Source organism: Sinocyclocheilus anshuiensis, unplaced genomic scaffold (assembly GCF_001515605.1).
Source record: "Sinocyclocheilus anshuiensis isolate Anshui unplaced genomic scaffold, SAMN03320099.WGS_v1.1 scaffold874, whole genome shotgun sequence".
NCBI classification, from domain to species: Eukaryota; Metazoa; Chordata; class Actinopteri; order Cypriniformes; family Cyprinidae; genus Sinocyclocheilus; species Sinocyclocheilus anshuiensis.
The window spans coordinates 1,400,032-1,409,680 of record NW_015538065.1 but is presented as its reverse complement, the minus strand read 5'-3'; the positions used below and the strand labels follow the sequence as shown (position 1 = coordinate 1,409,680).

The 9,649-nt window shown below is 38.9% G+C and overlaps 1 protein-coding gene across 1 annotated transcript in view; it reads left to right on the top strand.

Moving 5' to 3' along the window:
* Positions 1–9,649, top strand: part of LOC107683578 (chromodomain-helicase-DNA-binding protein 3-like) — a 65,512-nt gene that overhangs the window by 9,617 nt on the left and 46,246 nt on the right. Inside the window, exons 10-24 of the mRNA XM_016479651.1 lie at positions 1–127; positions 211–428; positions 520–651; positions 777–867; positions 2,500–2,691; positions 2,808–3,008; positions 3,232–3,369; positions 4,199–4,320; positions 4,542–4,715; positions 4,889–5,030; positions 5,251–5,382; positions 5,740–5,857; positions 6,986–7,110; positions 7,913–8,144; positions 8,323–8,492. The exon at positions 1–127 is cut by the window's left edge and continues 86 nt beyond it. Coding sequence (XP_016335137.1) covers positions 1–127; positions 211–428; positions 520–651; positions 777–867; positions 2,500–2,691; positions 2,808–3,008; positions 3,232–3,369; positions 4,199–4,320; positions 4,542–4,715; positions 4,889–5,030; positions 5,251–5,382; positions 5,740–5,857; positions 6,986–7,110; positions 7,913–8,144; positions 8,323–8,492 — 2,314 coding nt within the window. The remainder of the gene's footprint in view (positions 128–210; positions 429–519; positions 652–776; positions 868–2,499; positions 2,692–2,807; positions 3,009–3,231; positions 3,370–4,198; positions 4,321–4,541; positions 4,716–4,888; positions 5,031–5,250; positions 5,383–5,739; positions 5,858–6,985; positions 7,111–7,912; positions 8,145–8,322; positions 8,493–9,649) is intronic.

Here is a 9,649-nt window from a genome sequence, read left to right as displayed (position 1 = left end):
TCCACCCCCAGACGCACCCCCTGATGCACCGCCCCCTCCGCCTATGAAGGGTCGTCCAGAGAGAGAGTTCTTTGTGAAGCTCGCGGCACAGTCCTACTGGCACTGCACCTGGATCACAGAGCTACAGGTGCAGTTGTAAGACAGTATGAGACAGACATAACTGTTAAAGGACATACAGACATTTCCCTATCCATATCTGTCCTTCCTCAGCTCGAGATCTTCCACTCTGTGATGTTCCGGAACTATCAGAGGAAAACAGACATGGACGAGCCGCCCAGTCTGGACTATGGCTCTGGGGGAGAAGAGGATTCTGGGAAGAGTGAGAAGCGGAGGGCCAAAGACCCTCAATACGCCATTCTGGAGGAGAAGTACTACCGATATGGCATCAAGCCTGAGTGGATGATAGTGCACAGGATAATCAATCACAGGTGTGTGTTTTTTGTGTTAATATACGACATACTGTATATACGAATAATTTGAACTGTCAGAATATTACATATGTTGTATGTGTGTGCACAGTGTGGATAAGAAGGGCAACTACCACTACCTGGTCAAATGGAGAGATCTGACCTATGACCAGTGCACCTGGGAGAGAGAGGAGCTGGACATCCCTGAGTTCAGTGCGCACAAAACGGTGTACTGGAGACACAGGTGCAGTTATGCATAGATGTTTCAGAAAACTGTCACAAGGGTTTGATTCCTCACAGAATCTTTGTTTTCTAGCAATGCATTTTGGATGATGGAATAAGCAGTGTTTTGTTCTTTTTTTCTCACAGGGAAGAAGTGATGAAGGAGGACCCAGAGAAGCCAAGGAAGATGAGGAGTAGAGAGGAGAATGATGACGCTCCAAGCACGCCTGTTAATGATGTTGGTGTCACCCTTTTCTTTTATTCCAGTGGTTCAGGAATAATATTTTTAAGGCCAAGTAAGATTTTTACTAAAGTGTGTGGTTAAGTCAAACAAGTACAGCTTAGTCAGAATGGTGTTCCTCCAATTTTTTATCAGCTAGTCATCTATTTAAACATAATGTATGATGTTATTATTTTTTAAATAATATTGGTAATATCCTGTAGTTAAGATAAATCATGCTGCTGCTAGACCAGTGCTTCTCAGCCAGGGTATGAGGATATAATGAAGTATTTCATTTAATTATTAATATTTTAGTAAATAAAATTAATATTAATGAATAGGTTATTAATGTTAAAAAAAACACAAATCATGATTTGAACTGAAATCTTATGAAAACTTGTGTAATCACTAAATTTAATTGTGGTTAATTCATTTAATATATCAGTACTCACATTTTCTGTTAATGAAAAAAAAAACTTTAAATCAAGCAGGGTTTTTTTTCATAATAACATCAGAAATATGTTATACAGTATGGGGGATGGGAGGTCTGTGAATCAAAAAGGTTACTGGCACTTTAGCAGGAAAAAAATTAGCATCTAAAAAGAAACATACAACAAAATGATCATATTTAGAAAGAATTTCACTGTCACAATGTAGCACATTAATATGCAAATTTTGCAGTTCAGTTCAAACCTGCCCTCATAAAAGCAAGCATCTAGTTGCTTACATAACTTGAGGCCAGACATAACAATAACTCACCATTTGTTGATTGGTTCAGTTGTCTGCTGCTTTCTTTTCAGTGTTAAAGGGGTCATATGATGCTTTTTTAAAGATCATTATTGTTAGAACGAGCCGTTTTAGGGGGGCGTGGCAGAGTCTTAACTTTGATAAAGAATATCTCTTTGGTTTTGAGACTTTAGTCTTTGCAACTTCAGGGATCTTATCTATGCACAATCAGCTTGTAACACTCCAAAGAGAAAGGAAAACTTGAAATCGCATCATATGACCCCTTTAATTGTATAATAAATTGTGTCATGCGATGCTGCCAATGCGCAGCATCTCAAATATTCATGTCGTGCATTGTAGAAATATGTAGGCTATTCATTACAGCCTTAGACACAGAGCTATATTCAAATCATAAATGGATTGGAAAAAATAAATATAAAATTGCAAATGGAATACAATGTTAATATTATTTTGTATGATTATCTAATGTCTACATTTTAAGATGGGGTGGCCAATCCTGCTCCTGGAGGGCTATCATCCAACACACCTGCCTGGACGTTTCGATTTTGATTAGCTGGTTCAGTTGTGTTTTATCAGAGTTGGAGCTAAACTGGATGTTGGCTATCCAGGAGAAGGACTGAGCATACCACAGTTTGAGAGCCACTCTTTTATGCTGCTGATTCACTTTTATTCTTTATCTGACTATATTTGTTTTCTCATACTATCTACCTGTCAATAGCCCACAAAATTGGGTCCTCCTACCTTTTTCTGCCTTCTTGCCATCTATTTTAAATACCTCTGATGGTAAATTTTTTTTCACATCTGCTTTCTAGCACAAAGTCCTCAGTTCATTCAAGCTTTTAGGGCATGTAGGACCACCCTTCTTGTTTCTAAAAAGTTCTCTACCCAACTCTCTTCTCTCAGCCTACAATCAAGTACGAGGAGCAGCCGGACTTTGTGACAGAGACAGGAGGGACGCTGCATCTCTATCAGCTGGAGGGGCTGAACTGGCTGCGGTTCTCCTGGGCGCAGGGAACAGACACCATCCTGGCGGATGAAATGGGCTTGGGCAAGACCATCCAGACTATTGTTTTCCTCTACTCGTTATTTAAAGAGGTCTGTGACGGTCAGGTTACAAAAGTGTTTTATAAATGATATGTAAACTTTTAAATTTCTCTCTCCCATCCTGTTCCTCTCTGTGCATCCTTCCATGTCTCTCTTTCTCTCTCCAGGGACACACTAAAGGGCCGTTCCTGGTGAGCGCACCGTTGTCCACAATCATTAACTGGGAGAGGGAGTTTGAGATGTGGGCTCCTGACTTCTACGTTGTCACTTACACCGGAGACAAGGACAGCCGTGCCATCATCCGTGAGAACGAATTCACCTTTGACGACACGCCGGTGAAGGGAGGAAAGAAAGCCTTCAAATTACGGGTGAGAAAGAGAGGAGATGAGCGCTGGAAGGGGAAGGAATGACTGCTGATTGGAGAGGTGAAATGCAAAGATGGACAATGTGAGACGGAAAATGAAGAGAAGTGTTGCAGAAAGAGATGAGCCATAGTATGAGAGAAGAGGGAAAGGATGCCATTTTGGTGCTATAGGAAGAAGTGATTTTACTCTAACCATTATTTTCATTTTCTACCCATCATCCCTCTAGAGAGAAGCGCCCATTAAGTTCCACGTGCTGTTGACGTCCTATGAGCTTGTGACCATAGACCAGAACGTTCTCAAGTCCATTGACTGGGCCTGTCTTGTAGTGGATGAAGCCCACCGCCTCAAAAACAACCAGTCCAAGGTACACCGACTTAGTTAGGTTTTCCTGTTTTTTGTCCAAGTTTTGTTTGGTTTGAGAGAGTGTGTGTGTGTTTGGGTGATTTATCCTAATTTAATACAGCACAGGAAATAACTTCTTGGGTTCTTTGCAACACAGTAGATTGAGGATGACAGATATAAACCAGCGATTTTATAAACCATCATAATAAAGCCATTACATGTTTTCATTCAATGAGTCACTATCTAAGAAAGAGTTTGGGGTTATTTGAAAAAATAAAATACACATTTACTTGCATTTATTCGATCAAACGCAATAATACAATAATAATTGTTTGAATGATGAACTGTTTTGTATTTTAATATATTTTATAATATATTTAGATGAAAAAGCTGAATTTTCAACAGCCATTACGCCAGCCTTCAGTGTCACATGATCTTTTAAAAGTAATTTTAATAAGCTCATTTGTTGCGCAAGTAACATTTGTGTTAATATCAATACTGAAAACAGTTACCTGAGTTATCCGAGATACAAGAGCCCTTGCTTAAAACCAATATTAATTACTTAAAAAAAATCTTACTGAACCCAAACTTTTGAAGTGGTAGGAGTATCTATATTAAGAACAATCTACACATTCAGAAATTACATTTCAAAATAAAGAATTCACAACAAATTTTACTCCTAATTGTACACGTTTTGCAAAAAGATATAAAATAGTTTGTGATTGGCAAGTCCTGCTCATCATGGTTTCATAATGAATCTATAGTAAGCACCTTGTATAGTTCCAATTAAGTGAAATACAGATTCTGTGTGTGTGTTTTATTAACTGAAGATGGTTGTTGTGGTGTGTTAGTTCTTCAGGAGACTCAATGACTACAAGATAGACCATAAGCTGCTGCTAACAGGAACTCCACTCCAGAACAACCTGGAAGAACTTTTCCATCTTCTGAACTTCCTGACGCCCAACCGCTTCAAGTATGACCATACGCATAAAAGCACATTTATATGCTTAAACAGACTGTAAAAGTGTCCCAAGAAGTATTTAGATGTATTATGTTATATAATGCAATGATATAATTTTTTTGTGTGGATGAAGTGTCCAGATACTTTTTGAGGCCACTGTATGTACACATCAACACAGACACGTTTTAATACTCAAAATAATTGTACTACATCGCTTTATTTCTGTCCCTCAGTAATCTAGAGGGTTTTCTAGAGGAGTTTGCAGACATCTCTAAAGAGGACCAGATTAAGAAACTGCACGACCTGCTCGGCCCACACATGCTCCGGAGACTCAAAGCTGACGTGTTTAAGAACATGCCGGCCAAAACTGAGCTGATTGTCCGAGTGGAGCTCAGCCCCATGCAGAAGTAAGTCCTCAACATTGATTTCTCAAACAAAATGTTTTGACGTGTATTTATTATCTCAAGATAATCAGCAGGAAGTAGGAAGTAATAAAAATATTTCATTTGTTTAAATAAATTTCTTACTATGCGTGCTAGCCTTCTTCATATGTTTTTGTGTGCACACTGTGTATAAACAGAAAATACTACAAGTTCATTCTGACGCGTAATTTCGAGGCGCTGAATTCTAAGGGAGGAGGAAACCAGGTGTCTCTGCTCAACATTATGATGGACCTAAAAAAGTGCTGCAACCACCCCTACCTCTTCCCCGTCGCTTCTGCTGTAAGAGCACACACTGTATTTCTGACAGCATTTGTATGAACTAACTTATGTAGTGTGAAATACTGCCACCTGCTGTCAGAGAATTTGATTCACTTGATGCTGTCAAAATGTTTAATTTAATAGTTCATATGTTTAAGATAATAGTTAATAGTTGTGTTTAGTGTTTGACAAGGTTTTTTTAATTGTGCACATGGGTATCATAGGCTGTCTTGTGTTACAGGAAGCTCCCAAAACACCAAGTGGAGCGTATGAAGGTGCAGGTCTCACTAAGGCTTCTGGGAAACTAATGCTGCTGCAGAAAATGCTCAGAAAACTGAAAGAGCAAGGCCACCGAGTGCTAGTGTTCTCTCAGGTATGAACACACATGTAAATACTTTCACTTAGCTTGTATTTTACGCATAATAAGCTGTACTGCACACGGGCTCCCAAATTGTGGTTGTTTAGTGCCCCCAGGTGGTGCAGAGCACATCTCTGGAAATTGTGACAATAATACAAAATATATATGGTTTTAAATAGTTTATCATATTTTCAACTCGGTTTTCAAATTGAATAGCTTTGTGTTTCTAATCATTACAATCTAATTTGGAGCTCACGGCAAGCTAGGTGTTACTTGGATGGTCTGATTCGATCAGATGTGGTACTTTGCATTCATTTTGATTTCATCACGTCTTACTATATCTTATTTGAACTTATACTGTTTCCCCCTCAGATGACCAAGACGCTGGATTTGCTGGAGGATTTCCTGGATTATGAGGGTTATAAATATGAGCGAATTGATGGAGGCATCACTGGAGCTCTCCGACAGGAAGCCATCGACAGATTCAACGGTAAGAGCAGTGCACCAGACATACATATTGTGTACATAAATTATCTAAGTAACATTATTGTAGTGTGTTTTGGATACAGCTAGAGAATTAGCTAGAGTTGTGATCCTGTGGTGCTTTCAGGTGATACATGATATGTGAAAAAGTATATTATAACATTAAACATTAGGTAGTACTTAGATGGTCTGATTTGAAGAAAGGCGGTCTAAAATGTTTGAGAACCACTCAGCTGGAGATTTGGTTTTAATAGCTATTCAGATGTCATCACAGTCATCTTCGCTCTCTCCTCTCTCTTCCCAGTCCAAATGTTGATGATAAATGTGAATTTAGAGTTTGTAAGACTCAATCCATTCTTGGAGCGGTTGAGTCAGTTGTTTTCAGATGTGGAGGAAAGTTTATGCCAAATGTAGAATGTCTTATCTTGAAATGGCAGTTGATTTATTTTAATGTTGGGTAAGCAATACTTGCAGTTTACAAGGGCAAAATTACTTGAGAACAGACATTGTTGGGACGTCATATCTCTGTTTAAAGCATTTATAAAGTCTGGAATCATTGTTGAATTTGAATGTTACAAAGTTCTGAAAGATATGTAAACATTTGAACTACAGTGGTGCTATAATTATATCTTTTGCATTGTGCTTTGGTGGGAGAGTTTATTTAGCTGTTTTGTGGTGTTGAGGTTGATTGATTGATTGTGTGTGTGTGTTTTTTTTAAGCTTTTTAATCATTGTGTTATTTGTTATAATGACTTGATGACTTTTTGGGTGGCCAGAATGTATGAGCAAATCTTACATCACACAGTGAGCAATTTCATATAACTTTTTGTATGAAATAAGGATTTTTAAAAATCCAAACGACAATGGTCGAACCCATTTTAACACCAAGTTTTTCCTCATCTTGACTTGTTTGGGACACATCCCGAATGCTTATTCATCACTGTCATATGTATATAGTATCATCTTGCCCACTGATAGCCACATAGAAAAGATATATTTACATAATGGTATTTACAATTTATGATAAACCATATTAACGGCTTAGCAAAATCTCTACTGGTGGACAGCCCATTGTTACCACATAATATTTTCATTACAAATCTAAATCAGATTTCTCTCTCTGTCGATCACACAGCTCCTGGTGCATGTCAGTTTTGTTTTCTTCTCTCTACACGAGCGGGTGGTCTGGGAATCAACTTGGCCACTGCGGACACAGTCATCATCTTTGACTCTGACTGGAATCCTCACAATGACATTCAGGTAAATATAAAAAAGAGGAGTGTCTCATACAGTCCACGCCAGTGTTCACAGACATTCACTCTACTTGTGTGACACCTGACAGGTTTGTTCTGGTGTTTTATTTGTCATGTGCCACCTAGTGGACAATTTGAGTACAGACTCCTGAAATTTAGGGGCCGTTTACGCGACAACGTTTTCAGCCAAAAATGGGAAACTTTTTATGATTTTTGCCTGTACGTTTACACGACAATGGCGTTTTGGGGACTGAAAACGCATATTTTTTGAAAACGCCACCGTTGTCATTTCCGTGTAAACACCCAAAACAGGAATCTTTGAAAACGGTGACATCATGCGCGTGTGTAGTACGTGTTAGGTATGTAGACATGCACAGTACGTGTCGATTTTAAAGGCAAGCGCGAACAAACATACACAACAATGGCGGAATGCATGGTACTGTTGTTGCTGTTTAAGAGTTTGCTAACGCTTCTTCAGCAAAGTGTGGATTTACTCCACCAATATTACAACCAACAGCGGAGACGCATCATATACACACGGCAACAGGTACTGTTTACTAACAAGGTGACAGCGCCAACTACTGGCCTGGCATACGTAATACAGCGTTTTTGGCTGTTTTCGCGGATATGTACAGTATAAACACGAATCGTTTTGAAAACGTTGTCATGTATACGTGAAACCTTTTAAAAACTCAAGGGAAAAACTTTTCCGTTTTTGACTACATCATTGTCGTGTAAACGTAGCCTTAGAATAGCATCTGTGAGTTTTCAAAGCTAAACATATTTTGAATCTTATCTCTTTCTCTCAGGCCTTCAGCCGAGCTCACCGTATTGGTCAGGCCAATAAAGTGATGATATATCGGTTTGTGACTCGGGCCTCAGTGGAGGAACGAATCACTCAGGTGGCCAAAAGGAAGATGATGCTCACACACCTGGTGGTGCGGCCCGGTCTGGGCTCAAAAGCTGGATCCATGTCTAAACAAGAGCTGGATGACATCCTCAAGTTTGGCACGGAGGAGCTTTTCAAGGATGAGATTGAGGGTGGGATTGATAAGTTAAACTGATTGATGTATAAAAATAAATGAACCAGAAAATCGTTAGGTAATTTAGTCAACTAATGAACATCTTTGTTGTTGAAATGTTATGAAAAAACTTGCTCTGTAACTCTCTGCAACACTTTGCTATACTGAAGGTTCACCCGTTTGTTTCCTGTTTTCAGCAGGGGACAATAAGGATGATGACAGCAGCGTAATTCACTACGACAATGCCGCCATCGAGCGTTTGCTAGACCGCAGCCAGGACGCCACAGACGACTCTGACATGCAGAACATGAACGAGTATCTGAGCTCCTTCAAGGTGGCCCAGTACACTGTCAGAGAAGATGACAAGGTGGGAGGAGTTTTTGTGGAGTATCCAAGAGTGGGGCTTTTGAGGAATTTGAAAGATGACCAACATTTAGTCGCCTCACCAATATTTAAATAATAATCCTGAAAAAAATGAGCCATGAAGCATGTTTTGATTTAACAACTATCTGAAGTATGTACCACGTATGTCTCTAACGATGTCGATTTTTACAAAGCTCATCGGTCTGAAAAGCGAGGTGTGTTGTTAACTTTTATAAAGAATATCTCTTTGGATTTGAGACTTTAGTCTTTGCAACTTTACAGATCTTCTTTATGCACCAAGAGCTTATAACACTTCAAAGAGAAAGGAAAAATTGAAATCGCATCATATGACCCCTTTAATGGAGGCCTCAAATATAATTAATTTTTGTATGACTTTTTCTGAGATGTTTCTTCTAAAATGTTCACCTAAAATAATTAGCAAGGATGCTTTAAAATCAAAAGTGACAGTAGATACGTTTATACTGTTGCAAAATATTCATAATTCATATAAATGCTGTTCTTTTGAACTTTAGACAAAATTATTCAGCAGCACAACTGTTTTTAGCATCGATAATAATAAGAAAAGTTTATTGCGTACCAAGTTAGCACATGTCTAAAATTTGTCAATGATGTCTAAAGGATCATGTGACACTGAAGACTGGTGTAATGGCTGCAGAAAACACAACTTTGCCATAACAGGAATAAATTACAATGAAAAAACATTAAAATATAAAACAGTTGTTTTAAATTGTAATAATATTTCACAATACTACTGGTGTTACGGAGTAACCAGAACATGAGACGTGTGGATCCATGTGCAAAGCTTTTATTAAAAGACGTGGTCACAAACACGGGCAAGGTCGAAACACCAGCGAACAGGTATGGTACGGGCAAAACACAAGAGCAGTCCAGTAAACAGGCGTGGGTCAATCGACGGTGAACAATATCCAACAGGGCAATGCAAAGGGAGATAATCCAGGTACATAGCAATAATCCAGGCAGGGGCAAACAGAGTCCGAAACAGCAAGACAAAAAGGGTAATCCGAAAACACAGGCAAGAATCTGAAAACAGGCAAGGCGAGACTATGACTAAACTAGGAAAACTGGAACTGGCTCTGTAAAGTGCTATCACTAGGAGAGTAATAAACGCAGACAATACTC